This window comes from Phacochoerus africanus, chromosome 15 (genome assembly GCF_016906955.1).
Source record: "Phacochoerus africanus isolate WHEZ1 chromosome 15, ROS_Pafr_v1, whole genome shotgun sequence".
Classification (NCBI taxonomy): domain Eukaryota; kingdom Metazoa; phylum Chordata; class Mammalia; order Artiodactyla; family Suidae; genus Phacochoerus; species Phacochoerus africanus.
In genome coordinates this window covers 13,831,753-13,849,805 of record NC_062558.1, presented here as the reverse complement: position 1 = coordinate 13,849,805, position 18,053 = coordinate 13,831,753, and the positions used below count along the sequence as shown (strand labels likewise).

General features: G+C 47.5%; 1 protein-coding gene across 1 annotated transcript in view; it reads right to left on the bottom strand.

Moving 5' to 3' along the window:
- Positions 1-4,093: 4,093 nt before the first annotated feature.
- Positions 4,094-18,053, bottom strand: part of LOC125116324 (serine protease 55-like) — a 39,849-nt gene continuing 25,889 nt past the window's right edge. The window contains exons 7-10 of the mRNA XM_047761440.1: positions 15,673-15,865; positions 13,192-13,442; positions 10,811-10,953; positions 4,094-4,656 (exon numbers count right to left, since the gene is read on the bottom strand). Coding sequence (XP_047617396.1) covers positions 4,336-4,656; positions 10,811-10,953; positions 13,192-13,442; positions 15,673-15,865 — 908 coding nt within the window. The 3' untranslated portion in view covers positions 4,094-4,335. The remainder of the gene's footprint in view (positions 4,657-10,810; positions 10,954-13,191; positions 13,443-15,672; positions 15,866-18,053) is intronic.

The window sequence follows — 18,053 nt, the reverse complement described above, 5'->3', positions numbered from 1 at the left end:
TGCTGCCTCTACATTCTTTGCAAATGGAAAATCATGGGTTTTCACTCTGCAAGTCTCTCTAGAGAGTCCTTTTACCAGAGAGGACACAGTTTAAACAAGTTTAACCAAATTCATCAAAAAGGGAGGGATGCCTGAGCCCAGGAATCAGATCTATGGGCCATTGTCCTTGCCGTGGACAGTGTCCAGAGGCAGGGTGGCCCAATGGCCCATCCACTGCCATCTAGATCAGACCCGCTGAAGGTGGATATAGCCTGGTCACCTCAGAGCATGTGACCTTGGGCCAGTCCCTCCATGCCTTTGGGCCTTGGTTTCTCCCATCTGTGAACAAAGCCCAACCATAGGACTTCACAGAGTCATTCTGAGGATTGATGGGGATCTTAATATATGTAAGAGTATTTAAAAGTCTGTTTGGGGGAGTTCCTGTTGGGGCTCAGTGGAAACAAACCTGACTAGTATCCATGAGGATGCAAGTTTGACCTCTGGCCTCGCTCAGTGGGTTAAGGATCTGGTGTTGCTCTGGCTGTGGTGTAGGCTGACAGCTGCAGCTCCAATTCGACCCCTAGCCTGGGAACTTCCATATGCCGTGGGTGTGGTTCTAAAAAAAAAAAGTAAAAGTGTGGTTGGTATATAAGAAGCATTATGCATGCACAGCCATAATTAACAAAGAGGTCTGCACAATGTTTCCGGTGCCTGCTCAAAGCCGCACCACTGAGACTGGAGGCCATGGAATCTGAGACTTTCTTGACTTTAGCATCAAGGGAGCAGCTGAATTAGAACCACTGGGGCTCCTAAGGTACCAGATGGGCTTGGTGGGACATGCCTACCCCCAACCTGACTCTTAGCACCATTCACTCTGAACGCTTTCTCTTCTCTGAGCCTTGGTTTCCTCATCTGAGCAATGGAAGTGGCCCTCTTGCCCTGCCACCTCTACAGGCAGCAGGGGTGGGTGAGAAGGTGCTTTTCAACAAGAGGAATACAAGGTTTCACAATTATTTTCCGAACAAGTGCCATGTGTGGGGGGGAGCAGGGGATGCCAACAGTTCTGAGTTGGAAATGCTCCTCCTGCAAGAAATTACCGAGATCTGCTTCTTAGGAAAGCAGGTAACCTCGAGTGGCAGCCAATAGTCCACTTCATCGGCTCCATCTGCGGTGGCAGAGCGCCCAGGCCTGCAACACCGACGCGGGGGCAGCCGGGAAGAGGTGGGACATCTGCTGGGGGGCGGAAGCGGATGCGGCATTTATAGTCAGAAAGCAGTGTCAGGGTTTGCGCTTTCTTTTCTAAATTCGGCGTATTTGGGGAGAGAACTAGAAGGAGGAACACCGATTTCCCCCCAGGAGAGGAGATGGCAGGGACGGCAGGATACATGGAAGCTTCCTCCTGGTGCCCCATCCTTCACAGCCTCCCAGACTCTGGCTCACCTGTCACTTTCTGGGTCCCCCTCCCGACCAAAACAAAGGTGCTGCCAACGTTCAAGATTATGGTGCATGTCTCAGAAGGAGTTATTCCCCCACATCTGTAATGGCATCTCTGCAATAAGAGAGGCGCAGACCCCAACACGGTCCTTTGCGAGGCGTGGATACTGGGGTGCGGTTTTCCCAGGGGGGCTGATGGCCACATCTGTGCTATGAGGGGCAACAGACGCTGGACCAGGGCAGGGCAGTCCCCCTGCCTGCTCACTGGGACACACAGTCCAGCAGATAAGAGGCCTGGGAGAGAGAGAGAGAGAGAGAGAGAAAGGGGGTGGGGTGGGGGGAGGGGCAAGAACAGTGCTTCCACCCAAGGCTGGCAGGGGCCCTAGAACAGGACTGGCCTGGCTATCAGGAGCCAGGTCGCTGAAGTTCACCTCTGACAACACCTCCCTGGTCTGAAAAAGCCACACCACTGATCTCGTCCTTAGATAAGTGAAGGGAGCTTACCCCAGGGTCCCTCAATGTTGCACTACTCATATCCAGGCTGGAAAAGTCTTTGTTGGGGCAGGTGTCCTACGCATAGTGATATATTTAGCAGTGTCCCCAGCCTCTACCCCTCAGGTAGATGCCAGTGGTACTGCCAATCCGGTTCCCAGCTGGGACAACTAAAAAGATCTCCAGACTCTGCCTAGTATGTCCTGAGTCTAGGGACCAGGGTGGGGGAGACTGGGGCAAATCTGGGTTGAGAATTCACAAAAATAATTTCTATTTGGGAATTACCCCTAGTGGGACAATGAACCTTTAGCATTTTATCAACAGATACTCAAATCCAGATTCTATGAATAATTCTGAGATTTCTCTCTCTTTCTTTTCTTTTCTTTTTTTTTTTTGGTCTTTTGTCTTTTTATGGATGCACTCACGGCATATGGAGGTTCCCAGGCTAGGGGTCTAATTGGAGCTACAGCTGCTGGCCTACACCACAGCTCACTGCACCGCTGGATCCTTAACACACTGAGTGAGGCCAGGGATCTAACACGCAATCTCGTGGTTCCTAGTCGGATTCATTTCTGCTGTGCCACGACAGGAACTCCTGAGATTTCTTTTGACCTTAATTCTGCAGGGTGAGAAGCAAAATGGTAAGAGGTTTGGCACTAGGTCAAACAGCCAGCTTATTCGAAAAGAGGCTGAGCCGGCTGGGCGCCCACCATGACATAAGGTTACACCTACCCATCAGTGGGGTGTCTGCTGAGGTTTGTGGTTGTCTTTTGTTCTCTTTTCTCTTTTTTATACTGACCAATATTTTGGAATTAACAGAAAAACCATCGTAAAACTCATGAAAATTGGATGTTAATTCTGGTAAACTGAGGCACAGGAAAGGAAACCACTTAAATAATCCTGGTCAGAACTAGCCTACTGGTGTCCCTGCCTCCAGCGCCGTGTGGCAGCAGCTCTGTTCCCAGAGTTCAAAGCCAAGCATTCGGGGCTCCCTGTCCAGTTAGCTCCCAGTCTAGAGCTGTGGTTCCAGGCCGGGAAGGCAGGCCACTGGCGTCTCTCGTTCTCCCAGCCCCGTATCGCAGCATCTCTACTCTAAGTAGATGTGACTGAGAGACTCGTCTGTCCCCCAGCCAGTCCCCACTCACAGGATGGAATCTCTCCTCCAGGTGTGGAGGCTGAGAAGACGGGGACCCAAGTGCATCCAGCCCTCTGGCCTTCACCTCTGTTGGATTCCCTGGGCTCCCACCAAAGATGCAGCGGCTATTTAGGAAGAGCCAAGCTTTGAAGAGGAGCTTGGACTCTTCCATGACTTACCGGCTGGATGGTGCTTCTTCAGAAAGAGATTCCTAGTTCTCTCTTTTCCTATTCTATCCCTATCCCTCCAGTGGGCTTAAAACAACAATCTCTGGACATCATTTCTTTTATTTATTTATTATTTTTTTTTAGGGCTGCACCTGTGGCATATGGAGGTTCCCAGGCTAGGGGTCTAATTGGAGCTGTAGCTGCCGGCCTACATTACAGCCACAGCAATGCTGAATCTGAGCCATATCTACACCACAGCTCATGACAATGCTGGATTCTTAACCCACTGAGTGAGGCCAGGGATCGAACCTGCATCTTCATGCATACTAGTCGGGTTCGTTACCACTGAGCCATAACGGGAACTCCTGGACATCATTTCTTCAGGAGCTCCTGAGAGCCTGGGATTTGGCTGACTAGGAGGTCGGCCAGCCAGAATGTCCACCATCAAAGGGCATTTCCAGTCCCTAGTCCCTTTTCTCTGTCCACAGCCCCCTAATTTCTATGTCAGGCATCACCAACACCCACTATCAGTGCACAGAGTTCTGGGTGGCTGGCCCTTGGCTGGCTCCTAGAGTGGGCATGCGACTTGGGCCAAGCCCAGGAGAGTGCTACTGTTGGCCACAGTGACTGTAGCAGCAATGGGCCATGGCCTATGTGTCAAGAGAGTGAAACCACAGACTTTTGCTGAAATTATCAGGATTAAGTCTCTTTCTACGGAGGCTGCTAAGCTGGTAGGATGCAAACTGAAGTTACTAGTGCTCATTATGGCCACTGCTTAGAAGTCCTTTTGGGGGAACAGTTTCTGTTAACATCTGCTGGACTCCTGGATTCAGCCATGCCTGCAGCCAACTTACCACTCCAGTTTTTTTTTTTTTTCCCCTGTCATGTACCTCTATAAACAACCCTTTTGGCTTTAGATGGTTTGAGTTCAGTACCTCACCTGCAATGCAGAGAGTCACTAAAGGGACTTAAAGCCCAGTCCCTAAACCATGGCTCCAGCCTGCCTGACTTCTGGTTCTTTCTGTTATTGGCTTCAGTTCTAGCCTTTAGCTCTAATCTGTAGTCAGTCTCTCTGCTGGTGGCTCATTCTCACACACCTTCCTTGGTTACAGAATAGCATCTGTTTTATTATCCGTAGAAAATGGCCTTTAACAGCATGGAGAGCAGAAGGCAGAGCTGGAGCCAGAATCTGGGGCTCTCTGGCTCCAGGAATTGTGAGGCCCGGGAGCTCTTTGGTTTCTCTTTGAGAGAGCCTCTTATTTTCTTGACACTATAGGGTCTTCCCTCCATCTCAGTCACGTTCTTGATCCAGAGTGTGTAGTTTTCCAGTGAAGTGTATATTCCCGGGGTGTTCTTCTGCCCACAGCTCCTCCCCCAGCTGATGATGCCGACCTGGTACCATTTCTTGTCAGATTGCGTGGTACAGGCTAGAGGCCCCCCGCTGTCACCCTGTGGACAGAGAACACAGAACAGTAGTGAGTCCCATTTTATTTATTTTTTTCCCTTTTCAGCCACACCCATGGCATATGGAATTTCCCAGGGCAGAGGTGGAATTGGATCTGCGCTGTGATGTACACCACAGCCGTGGCAATGCCAGATCTTTAACCCACTGTGCAGGGCTGGGGATTGAACTGGTAAGCCACAGAGCCAAGCTATATCATTAACCAACTGTGCCACAGTGGGAACTCACGAGAGTCCCATTCCAAACTGTCCCTTTGAGACAGAGCCCAGCTCATTAGTAGAAGAGGGTCCATCAATCTCCCCACTCCAGACCATAGAGGGACATGGCGTCATTGCCAATCCGTGCCCATCCATCCTGGCCCCGTGGTGGGGGCGTGTGCCCCCCTCTGTCAGTCTGGCTCTGGGAATCTTAGCATGCAGGGTAGAGGGTGGGTTGTGGATGGGACTGGACTGGAGAGGGAGGAGGAGGGGGAGGGTTTGGTGGGAAAATAACTCCCTAAGCATCGAGGAGAGAGGGAGCCAGAACACAGGGAAAGTACTGCTTAGAGGAAAGGGCTGACCAGCTTTGGGGTCTTAAATCAGAAGGGACAGAGCTATAAAGGGAAGGAATAAACACAGGATATAAGGGGTGCTGTTAGGGTTGTGGATGTGAATTGGGTGTCCCTTAATTTCTTTCCGAGAGTGAGAAAGAAGGATTCCATTTTCATTTCTTTGGTGTGGGTGTTTGCAGGGGGGTAGTGAGCTAAGCTTTTCTGAATGTGTGTCCCCCTCCAGGGATGAATCACACGGGTCTACGACTCATATATATATATTTTTTTTTTTTCTTTTTTGTCTTTTTAGGGCCCCACCCACAGCATATGGAGGCTCTCAGGCTAGGGGTCGAATCAGAGCTGCAGTTGCCGGCCTACACCACAGCCATAGCAACATGGGATCTGAGCCATGTCTGCAACCCACACCGCAGCTCACAGCAACACCAGATCCTTAGCCCACTGAGCGAGGCCAGAGGTGGAACCTGCATCCTCATGGATACTAGTTGGGTTTGCTACCACTAAGCCACAACAGGAACACCTAAATTATTTTTGTTATTATTATTATTATTATTATTATTATTATTTTGTCTTTTTGCCTTTTCTAGGGCTGCTCCCGCAGCATATGGAGGTTCCCAGGCTAGGGGTCTAATCGGAGCTATAGCCACCAGCCTATGCCAGAGACAGAGCAACTCGGGATCCAAGCTGCGTCTATGACCTATACCACAGCTCACGGCAATGCCGGATCCTTAACCCACCGAGCAAGGCCAGGGATCGAACCCGAAACCCCATGGTTCCTAGTCAGATTCGTCAACCACTGAGCCATGACGGGAACTCCTAAATTATTTTTTTAAGTTGAACATTTTTTTTTGTCCTATAACCTTAAGGGATTACAAAGAGGAAGAGTGCTAGAAAAAGTAAACCACCAAGTTCCATTGTGTTTAATTTTAATTTGTATTTTAAGCACAGCATAATCATATTGCCGTTACTTTGAACATATTTAAGTGTTTTTTATCATAAAATTACAATTTTCCTTAATTATGTGATTATGTGTTATTTTCAAGTTTGCTACATTTAAAAGTGTGATTTTATTTTTAAGGGCAATTATTTTTAAACCCTAGGGGACTTTCTGCCTGGCTTATCTGTTTTCAATGTGATGATAATGTTATATAATTTCAGAAAAATGTCCTTGACTGGATCACTGTCAGCTTATTCTTAGCAATAGAAAGCTTTCTAAACAGAGAGCAAAGCTTTTCACTTCACGATTTTTTAAAAGGCTTAAAATGATAACAGCACATTTATTTATAGCACTCTTAAGTAATAGATGATTAATTTTAGAAGCTTTCATTAAAGTACATTTTGATAGGGGAGGGATTGGAGCAAAAATACTAAACTCCAGATGGTAGATCCAGCCATTGAAGCAAAAGGTACAGAAAAATGTCCTCCAAGATGTCACTGGGTTATTTCAAATGTTGCCGCAATTGGCTTTGACCATTTGAATAGGGACTGGTGTTGAATCAAAGAGATTGAAAGGACAGGTGTAAATACTGATGGGGCCTGATTCTTATATTCTTGGGTGAGCAGCAGGGGGGTGACAGCCTGGGACAACAGCAAGTCCCCACGCATGGCACAGCCTCCCTTAGTGACCTTTCTCTGCTTGCTTCTCCACGCTCTTCCTTTGATACCTCTGGCTTCTGAAATATTCAAAGTTCCCTGAACCACAGTTTCCCCCAAATTCTCTCTGGAACGCCCTCTCTTTACAAGCCTACTATTAAATATCGTTTCCCTGTTTCTTTCTTTCTTTCTTTCTTTCTTTCTTTCTTTCTTTCTTTCTTTCTTTCTTTCTTTCTTTCTTTCTTTCTTTCTTTTTTTGGTCTTTTTAGGGCTGCACCTGTAGCATACGGAGGTTCCCAGGCTAGGGCTAGAACTGGAATTAAGCTGCAGGCCTACACCACAGCCACAGCAACGCCAGATCCGAAACACTTCTGTGACCAACACTGCAGCTCGAGGCAACACCAGAACCCACATCCCCATGGATACTGGTCAGGTTTGTTTTCACTGAGCCACAACGGGAACTCCTGTTTCCCTTTTTCAATTGATATTGGATCCCTGTCTCCTGCTCCAGTATGAACTGGTTGATCCCTAGGTCTGCGGCATGGCTACGATCCGAGAGATTTTCACTTAACCGTTGTTATTGAAAAGCTTTCTCTCTCTCCCCCCTTTTTTGGCTGCCCCACTGGCATATGGAGTTCCTGGGGCCAGGGATCAGATCTGAGCCCCTAAGCCGCAGCTGCGGCAATGCTAGATCCTTAACCCACTGTGCCAGTCTGGGGATCGAACCTGCGTCCCAGCACCCCCAAGATGCCACTGATACCATTGCACCACAGCAGGAACTCCTCTCTTTTCTAACTTTGATATCATTGTAGATTGATGTGTAGTTGTAAGAACTAATATAGGGAAATCCCATGTGCCCTTTACATATTTCCCCCAATAATACCATCTTGCCGAATTACATGTATTATAGTAGTACCACCAGGATATTAACATTGATACAATCAACATACAGAACATGCCCATCATGACAAGGATCCCTCATTCATGCTGCCCCTTTATGCTACATCCACTTCCCCCCAAACCCTCCTTAGGCCCTGGCAACCACTAATCCTGTTCTCCCTTTCTATAATTTCAAGAATGTTATGTAAATGGAGTCATAGAGGGTGGGACCTTTGCGAGTTGGCTTATTTCACACAGCAGACGGCGCTGGACACAGCCACGTTTTTGCAAGGATCAACGGTTTGCTTCTTATCACAGCAGCATGGTATTGCCTCCTGTGGATGTACCGCAGTGTATTTAGCTGTCTGTGTCTTGAAGGTTATTTATTTCCAATTTTGGTCTACTGTGAGTAAATCTGCTGTAAACACTTCTGTACAGGATTTTGTGTGAACCCAAGCCTTCGTTTCTCCGGAATAAATGCCTAAGAGTAGTATTTGCTAGGTTAGGGCACATTCAATTTTTAAAGAAACTAGAAAATTGTTTTCCAGAGTGATTAGACTTTTAAACTCCCCCCAGCAATGTATGAGTGACCCAGTCTCTCCGTGTTCTTGTCAGCATTTGGTGTTGTCACTATTTTTTTTTAAGCCATTCTGAGAAGTGTGTAGTGATATCTGATTATGGTTTTAATTTGCATTTGCTTGTTGGCAAATGACGTTGACACCTTTTCATTTTCTTATTTTCTATCTGTATGTCCTTTTCAGTGAAATGTCTGTTCTGATCTCTTGCCCATTTTTGAATTTGATAGTTCATTTTTCTATGTTGAGTTTGAGAGTTATTTATACATTCTGTGTACAGCTCCTTGGTTGGATATTATCTCCTAATCAGTAACTTGTCTTTTCATCCTCTTAATATGGCCTTTCACACAGGAAAAACTTTTTAATTTAGATGAGGGCCAGTTGATCAATTTTTCCTTTTTTAAAAAAAATTTTTATGGTCACACCTGCAGCATATGCAAGTTCCTGGGCTAGGGACCAAATCTGAGCCACAGCTGTGACCTACACCACAGCTGTGGTAACTGGACCTTTTAACACACAGTCCCGGGTGGCGAATCAAACCTGTGCCACTGCAGTCATATTCTTTTTTTTTTTTTGTCTTTTTTGTCGTTGTTGTTGTTGTTGTTGTTGCTATTTCTTGGGCCGCTCCCGCGGCATATGGAGGTTCCCAGGCTAGGGGTTGAATCGGAGCTGTAGCCACCGGCCTACACCAGAGCCACAGCAACTCGGGATCCGAGCCGCATCTGCAACCTACACCACAGCTCACGGCAACACCAGATCCTTAGCCCACTGAGCAAGGGCAGGGACCGAACCCGAAACCTCATGGTTCCTAGTCAGATTCGTTAACCTCTGCACCACCATGGGAACTCCTGCAGTCATATTCTTAACAACCACAATGGAAACTCTGATCAATTTTTCCTTTTATGAGTTATGTTTTTGGTGTTATTCTATGTCCCAAAGGCTTTCTATGTTTGTTTCTTTCTTAAAATTTTTCAGAGTTTTACATCTTAAGGGTGTGATCCATTTTGAGTTAATTTTGTTTGTTTGTTTGTTTGTTTTGTCTTTTTAGAACCTCACCCACAGCATATGGAGGGTCCCAGGCTAGGGGTGGAACTGGAGCTGTAGCTGCCAGCCTACACCGCAGCCATAGCAACACCAGATCCGAGCTGAGTCTGCGACCTACACAACAGCTCACGGCAACGCTGGATCTTTAACCCACTGAGAGAGACTAGGGATAGAACCTATGTCCTCATGGATACCAGTCAGAATAGTTTCCAAGGAGCCATGACGGGAACTCCAAGTTTTTTTTTGTTTTATTTTTTTTTCCTAGGGCCGTACCTGCAGCACATGGAAGTAGCTAGGCTAGGGGTCTGATTGGAGCCTATGCCACAACCACAGCGACACTGGATCCTTAATCCACTGAGGGAGGCCAGGGATGGAACTGCATCCTCACAGAGACTACATTGGGTCCTTAACTTGCTGAGCCACAACAGGAACTCCTGGAATCCACTCTTTCTTACCTCACAGCCCTTCCATAAGACAGTCTTCTCATCTCTCTGCAGAACGTTTAACACCTGCACTTACAGTTTCGCAACAATGACCATATCCACTGCCCAGCCAATGCGTAGGACTAAGGGGGCTCAACAGAGTGATCTCCCTCAGGGTGAGTCCCTGCCATCCTTAGAGTCAGAGGAAGCTAATTTATGAGGACCCCCCCACCATGCCTATTTTTTCTAGCATCAATCAAAAAATGCTTTTCTTTAAAAATTTTTTGTGTTCATTTTATTATTATTATTTTTATTAATCTTTTTAGGGCCACACTGCAGCATATGGAGGTTCCCAGGCTAGAGGTCGAATTGGAGCTGTAGCCCCTGGCCTACCCCACAGCCACTGCAACGCAGGATGCGAGCTCCATCTGACACCTACACCGCAGCTCACAGCAACGCACTTAACTCACTGAGCGAGGCCAGGGATCGAACCCATGTCTTCATGGATGCTGGTCAGGTTCGTTAACCACTGAGCCATGACGGGAAAGCCTGTGTTCATTTTATTAAAGAGAACTTAAGCTACCAGACTTTGGCTCAATGAAACTCATATGCACACTGCAGTGCATTATGGTTATTTACCCAACTGCCTGCCCCGGAGACTATGGGCTCCTTCAGGCGAGAAACCGTGTCTCGTCAATGGTTGGATCCCCAGGACTTAGTATATTCAACACAGGCAGCTAATATTAGTGAAGTAAAACAATTCCTTGCATGTATCTCAAAACCTCCTTGGCTTTGTGTTTTTTAAAAGTCTCAGGCATGAAAAAAGTCTTGGGGTCCTCCTTGGAGAAACCAGAAGTATTTATGTAGGGTCGCGTATGGACTCCCAGGCCTGTGCGGACTCCCAAGGACCTGACAGGAAGTATTCCTGAGACTGTATCTCTATTCCCATGTCTGAGCCTGCTTCCTGCCCCTTTTGCTAACTCTTATTGTCCATTCCCAGTGGAGAGAGGACACCTTTGCGCTGGCAGCCCCAAGGGGATGGAGGCCCGTATGGGTAGGGAGGGGGATACACCCAACTTACCTGGCAGGCATCATAGCTCTCGTTCTGGTAACCAGCACACAGCATATTTTTGGTAAGTTTTGGAAATTCCTTTAAACACTTTCCCCAGTCCACGATGGTCATGGGCACTTTCATCAGCTCAGTTTCCATGGGCTCTTTGGTACCTGAGCCACAGAGAAAGCCCATTAGAAAAGTCACTGAACAGGAGTTCCCGTCGTGGCGCAGTGGTTAACGAACCCGACTAGGAACCATGAGGTTGCGGGTTCGGTCCCTGCCCTTGCTCAGTGGGTTAACGATCCGGCGTTGCCGTGAGCTGTGGTGTAGGTTGCAGACGCGGCTCGGATCCTGCGTTGCTGTGGCTCTGGCGCAGGCCGGTGGCTACAGCTCTGATTCAACCCCTAGCCTGGGAACCTCCATATGCCGCGGGAGCGGCCCAAGAAATAGCAACAACAACAACAACAACAACAAAAAAAAAAAAGAAAAAAGAAAAGTCACTGAACAGCAACCCCAGTGCCAGTAATGCAACTGTGTGTGCCCTAGGCCACCTGGTCCATACCTGAGTCCCATGCTTGTGTCCCGCCAGCCACTCATCCATTTTTCTCCACATCCTAACAGAATCTCACTTCCACTTCCTTCTAGTCATCCCTTGTAGTTTACTCACTCCACCACCCCAGGCTCTTCCAAACAAGTCCCCATCTGCTTGAATTATCCTTCCCATTCAAAATCATAGTCCTGCCTCCAAAACTTCCAACTTAGAGTTCCTGTTGTGGCTCAGTGGTACCGAACCCCACTAGTATCCATGAAGATGCGGGTTCAATCCTTAGCCTTCCTCAGTGGGTTAAGGATCCAGCATTGCTAGGGCTGAGGGGTAGGCTGGCAGCTGCAGCTCTAATTTAACCCCTAGCCTGGGAACTTCCATATCCTGCAGGTGTGGCCCTAAATTTAAAAAAAAAAAAAAAAAAAAAAAAGACAGCTTTCAACTTGACTCCTATAGTCCTACAGACTTGACTTCTTGGAACCTGCTATGGCTCACTTCTCAGCACAATCCTGCCCCTTCAGCATACTCGCCTATCACTATTTTCTATTAGGCAAGGAGGACACCTCTAATGTAGGGCTGCAGAAACGGGGTTTGCCATCCCAGTGAAAAAGCTTCTGGTCCCCCAGACAAAGGTAGGTTGGCTGAGAATCTTTACAGGAGTGTCTGCCAAGGGCCCTGCTGGACTGCCAGCTTCCAGGAATTTGTCTGGACTTCTCTCTATCTCATTAACTCTGACTACCCCGAGATTTCGAAAGCCTTCTCCTTACTGAGTATTTGTAATCTTGCAGGCACCCATCTGCCTCTTCCTTACTTCTAAATTTTGAGTCGTGCCCGGAGCCCTGAACTGGTGTAACATCAGCTGCCTCCTAGTTACCAAACTTCTGAAACACCTGTCATCTTTCAGACCCCAGCTCATTGCAAAGCATCTCTAAGGACCAAGAGTCTTGTTCAGGCCTGAGCTAGTGCCGTGCTGTTCCCATCCCTCCCCTACTTTATATGCTCTTGGTTTTGTTGAGTTTTCTTTGGGGACAGTCCAGCGGGGCTTTCAGAATCCCTTTATGTCCTGGGACAGTTCCTCCTATTTTGGCCAAGTGACAACGTAACAACAAGTAACAACAAATTCATTTCTAAGAATGGCTGGGCACCACTCCAGGACCATCAGAAGCAGGGCAGGCATCTTCAATGCCTCTAGGGACCATGTGGGAAACATCAATGTGTGAAGCAGGGAGATATGACAGGAGAGAGGAGAGAGCCCCTGGCAAACTGGAGCATTTAAATTCAATTAAACAAATAAGACTGCTTTGTGCAGGCAGGATAGGACCACACCCAGGGCCTGGCTCACACACCTGGCATCTAGGCTCGGGGCCTTGCGGGGGATGTTTCCTTGGCACTTGGAAGAGGCTGAGATCTGGCCTTGTTGAGTTTCTTCTTTTTTTTTTTTTTTTTTTTTTTTTTGCTTTTTAGGGCCGTACCCTTGGCATATGGAGGTTCCCAGGCCAGGGGTCGAATCAGAGCTACAGCTTCCAGCCTATGCCACAGCCACAGCACTCGGAATCCAAGCCTCATCTACAGCTCACGGCAACACTGGATCCTTAACCCACTGAGCAAGGGCAGGGATCAAACCTGCAACCTTATGGTTCCTAGTTGGATTTGTGTCCACTGCACCACAGTGGGAACTCTAGGCCTCGGTAAGTTTCTGGTGTGCAGGGATTTGTTCTAATGCAAGCCCCCTCACCCTGCTCCTTCCTCAGCCCGCTCACCCTCTCCCCCCTCCCTCTCCTTTAGGTTTACTGGTCCATCTTCAGATGCCCTTGCTGTGGCTCTCCCCCCAGCTGCTCCCAGGAGATGACGACCAGTTACGTACCAGTTTTGATCTGCCCCCATCCTGTCACCCAGCATTGGTGCCACGTGGAGGGGCTGGGCTGCTTGGGCATGCAGATGGGTTTTTTCAGGTTGTTGAACTCGATGGGCGTGTCCAGCAGGAGCAGGGCGATATCATTGTTCATGTTGCTTCTTTGAAAGTCCTTGTGAAGAATTATCCGTGTGACTCCCTTTATATCCAGGGATGGGCTGATTAAGCTATTTGTTCCCAACACGACTCTCAGTTCTCTTAGCCTCAGGGCAGAGGAAGAGGAGAAAATAGGAGGGAAAGTGACAAGGCAAATAGATTTGGCTGTGCCCCCCACTAACCTCAATCCCATGTAGTTCAGGGGCCTTTCAGACTTGTCCAACTGGGGCTGTTGCTCAGAGGATGTGAGAATTTGAAAAAAAGATAGAGAACGGGGGTGAAACAGCCAGTGTGGCTGAATACAGCACCAGCATCGTCCCAGGGACGTAAATGAGATGCTCCAGCCTCGTGGGGCAAAGGCAGGACTTAGCTTTGGGCCCCCAAAGAGCCTACTTGGCACAGATCAAACTAGCCCTCAGATAGGTAAGGATTATTATATCAATTTGTCTACCAGCAACTTAGAAATTCTGGAACAGAATTTTTTTTTTTTTTTTGCAACACACACAACTGACCAAAGTTTAATATTCAGAATATATAAAGTGATCCTATAAAACGAATTTATTTATAGAATAAAAAAAACTTGCACATACACTTCAAAAGAGAAAATATACTAATACACTTGAAAATATGCACTTAGCAGCAGTAACAAAAAGTGCACACTAACACTACAATTAGAATCATCTTTCATGCCTACCAGAAAAGCAACAATTAAAAATTCTGAAAAGTAGCGAGGATTGGTGATGATTTTAACACTTATACACCACCGGTGGAAATCTAAATTGGTGCGATCCCTTTGGAAAATAGTTTGGCATTTTCTAATGAACTTGAAGACACACAAGCCCTGTGATTCCACATCTCTCCTAGGAATAAACTCTTGTACTCATGCACCAGAAGACCCGTGCAAGAATCAGGAACCGAATTTCATCTAGACCTGCCACTGAAGAAGCAGAAAGAAACTTCAGTAATAATTCAGGACTTTCCCTCCAGGCAGAATGGCCAGGAACTTTCCAACAGCAATCCTTAAATATCGCATGGGAGCAAATGCATCAAGGCTCCTACACCCCGGGAAAACTTTCCCCAGGCTTTTGATTAATTCTTTAAAGTTCCTCTTTCTGTGTATCTTCAAACTTTCTTGAGGTGAAGTAGCAGAAAGCGCAAGTGCTGGAACTGGATTTAAATCCTCTTTCTGTCTAGTAGACGTGTACTTTGGGGGAGTCACCCAAACTTATTGGACTTCACTTTCCTTTTCTTTATTTTTAAAAATTTTATTATTTTGGGTGGGGGGGGCACACCTGCAGCATATGGAGGTTCCTAGGCTTGGGGTCTAATTGGAGCTACAGCCACCCACCTACGCCACAGCCACAGCAATGCTGGATCCGAGCCACATCTGCAACCTACACCACAGCTCACGGCCACGCTGGATCCTTAACCCACTGAGTGAGGCCAGGGATCGAACCCACAACCTCATGGTTCCTAGTCAAATTCGTTTCCACTGCGCCACGATGGGAACAACTCCTTCTCCTTAAATTAAGGGTACTCAGGAGTTCCCATTGTGGCTCAGCAGATTAAGAACCCAACTGGTATTCATGAGAATGTGGGTTCGATCCCTGGCCTCACTCAGTAGGTTAAGTTGGTTGCCCTGAGCTGTGGTGTAAATCACAGAAGAGTCTTGGATCCTGCAATGCTGTGGCTGTGGCTTAGGCCTGAAGCTATACCTCTGATTTGACCCTTAGCCTAGGAACTTCCATATGCCTTCCATAGGGCCCATATGGCCCTAAAAATAAAAATAAATAAATAAATACATAATAAAATAAGGGTGTTCATTTTACTGGCCTCAGGGTCGTTGTCTGATTAAATAAGTTAATGCAGGTAGTTTCTTAGCAGGTCACTGGCATAGAATTAGTCATCAGTAAATTCTCTATTTTCTTCCAATCTCCTGGAGTGCAGAGAAAACTCTACAAGGAGCAAGGAAGTCTGGTGTCAGACAGCCCAGGAACCCAGACTTCCAGAATCAGGAGGACTTCCTCCTGGAGGGACTTGAGTGTCCGAGGAGAGAGGGACAGACTGAGTCACAGAGGCTCCTGTACAGGACAGTGTGTGACCTCAGGGAAGCCATAGTTACTGATGCTGGGTGACAACCAGGAGGGCATAGCTGAGCCAGCCTTGGGTTTACAGCTTCCTCATCCCCAGGGTTAGGGGGTGGGGATGTGTGACCCAGGACTGACCAGCTCTAGGAGTACCCTCGGTAGCCTGGTCCGGCTGAGCGTGGGGGTCCCCTGCCCACCCCCCACCACCGCCCCGTCAGAAGCAACAAGGACACGGGTTCTTGGTACTTACACAATCTCCTCAGACAACAAGCAGTGAGCCGCGGAGATAATCCACCACTCGCTGATGATGGTGCCACCACAGAAATGTTCATTTCCTGCCTGAATACTCACCTGCCATGGAAACTCACCCACCTCAGCCTCCATGCCCCCTATAATTCTGGAATATTGAGCTCCTCCCTCAAAAAGGGGTCTTTCACCACATTCTGGTAGAAGGGAAGAGAAAGGAAGAGAAAACATACAAAACTCAGTCAATATCCATAGGAGGCCTTGAAGTAGCTATCATTATACCCATTCTAGGGATGGAGAAGCTGAGACCACCCACTGAAACACCCTTAGGAACACGAGTAAGCCAACAGATGCTTCATATTTGTTGCAGAGTCTGAGACGTGGGTCAGAAGGGTTGGCTCTGTCTCTCTTCCAGACAGGTCAGTCATTTCCCTGAGTTTGTTTCTGTTTTCATCCAAGAGAAATCAGAGGAAAAGACTTGCCCAGGGCCAGCCCTGGAATGTTTGGCAGAATAACGCCCTCCCACCAAAAGACGTCCATGTCCCAAGGGACTATACCCTGGAACTTGTGACTATGTTACTGTACAAGGCAAAGGGACTTTGGAGATGGAATTAAGGTGACTAATCAACTGAATTTAAAAGGGGGAGATTAGCCCAGTAATTTGAGCAGGCCCAATGTCATCACATGGGTCCTTAAACGCGGTGAAGGGAGGCAGAAGAAGAGAGATGCAGCTACAAAAGAAAGGCACCAGGAGAGGCATTGTTGCCAGCTTTGAAGACGGAGGGGCCACAAGCCAAGGTATATGGTGACTTTTTTAGGCTAGAAAAGGCAGGGCAACAGACTCCCTTCTGGAGCCTTCTTCAATAGGGAACGCAGTCTTGCTGACCCCTGATCTTAGCCCAGGGAGACCCAGGTTAGATTCTTTCCTGTAGAACTGTAAGAAGAGAAATTCTCGTTCAAGCCACTAAGTTCGTGGTAGTTCGTTATAGCAGCAAGAACAAACAATGCACACAGGAAACCAGAAGGGTGGCTGGGAAAGGGCTGGAACCTCCTGGAAGCCCTGAGTTATTCTAGGTTAGAATATTCTGCTCCAGGCCAAGCAATGCTGTATCCTGGGAGGCTGGGAGCAAAAACCGCAGCTGCCCGTGGGGAAGAGAAACTTGCTTTCTGGACAGAGTCCAGACCCAGCCCCTCATCCCCAGGAAGAGGAGCACACAAGTATTTGCTGACTTGCTTGTGTTTCTTATGTTCTGGAACAAGCAGTGAGTTTGAATTCAAAGAGCTTAAGAACCACCCTCCCCTTTCTTGATGCTTCTTTTCCAACTATCCACTCAGAGGTTTTAAGGACCTTGTATGGGTGGGAGGAACACAGTGGTGGTATTTTTGTTTTAAAAATAAAATGGAGTGGAGTTCCTGTCGTGGCACAGCAGAAACGAATCCGACTAGGAACCATGAGGTTGCAGGTTCAACCCCTGGCCTTGCTCAGTGGGTGAAGGATTTGGCATTGCTGTGAGCTGTGGTGTAGGTCGCAGACGCAGCTCGGATCTAGCGTTGCTGTGGCTGCGATGTAGGCCGGCGGCTACAGCTCCAATTGGACCCCTCGCCTGGAAACTTCCATATGCCTCAGATGCAGGCCTCAAAAGATAATCAATCAATCAATAGAATCAAAAAAAAAAAAAAAAAAAAAGGAGTGAAAATGTATTGGTATGTGTCCATAGCCTTCCGCTGGCTGTTAGAAACATACAAAGTCTTTTCCCAGGACTTTTAGGTCGGCAGTTTCTCCTTTATTTATCAAACTTAAATATGTGTTTACCACTTGTCAGGCACCGTTACAAGCTCTAGGGTCCTACTGCCCAAGTCTAAATCCTGGATCTGTGGCTTATTTGCTGAATGATTTGGGGAAAATGACTTACTCTTGCTTTTCTTCCTTTTCTTCATTCCCCAAACAGACATAAGCTAATACCTACCCTATAAAATAGGGTTGTTGTTGTTTTTTAATTTTTTGGGTTTTGTTTTTTGTGTTTTGTTTTTTGGCTCTGCCCATGGCATGAGGAAGTTCCCAGGCCAGCAATCAAACCTGAGCCACAGCAGCGACCCAAGGCACAGTAGTGACCATGCTGGATCCTTAACCCACTGAGCCACCAGAGAACTCCTACCCTATAAAACAGATGTACTGATTAAATGTGATAATGGGTGCTGAAGCGCCCAACACAGTGCTTGGCACAGAGTAAATCCTCAAGCCAGGTTAGTTGTCACCTTGTACCAAAGGCCCCCTTTCCTTGATCTTGAGAGCCCACACCTCTGATGTGGATTGATGCGGACTTAGAGACGAACGCTATGAAACCCTAAGCCGTGATGGAGGCAGTGCCAAAATGGTGAGACGAG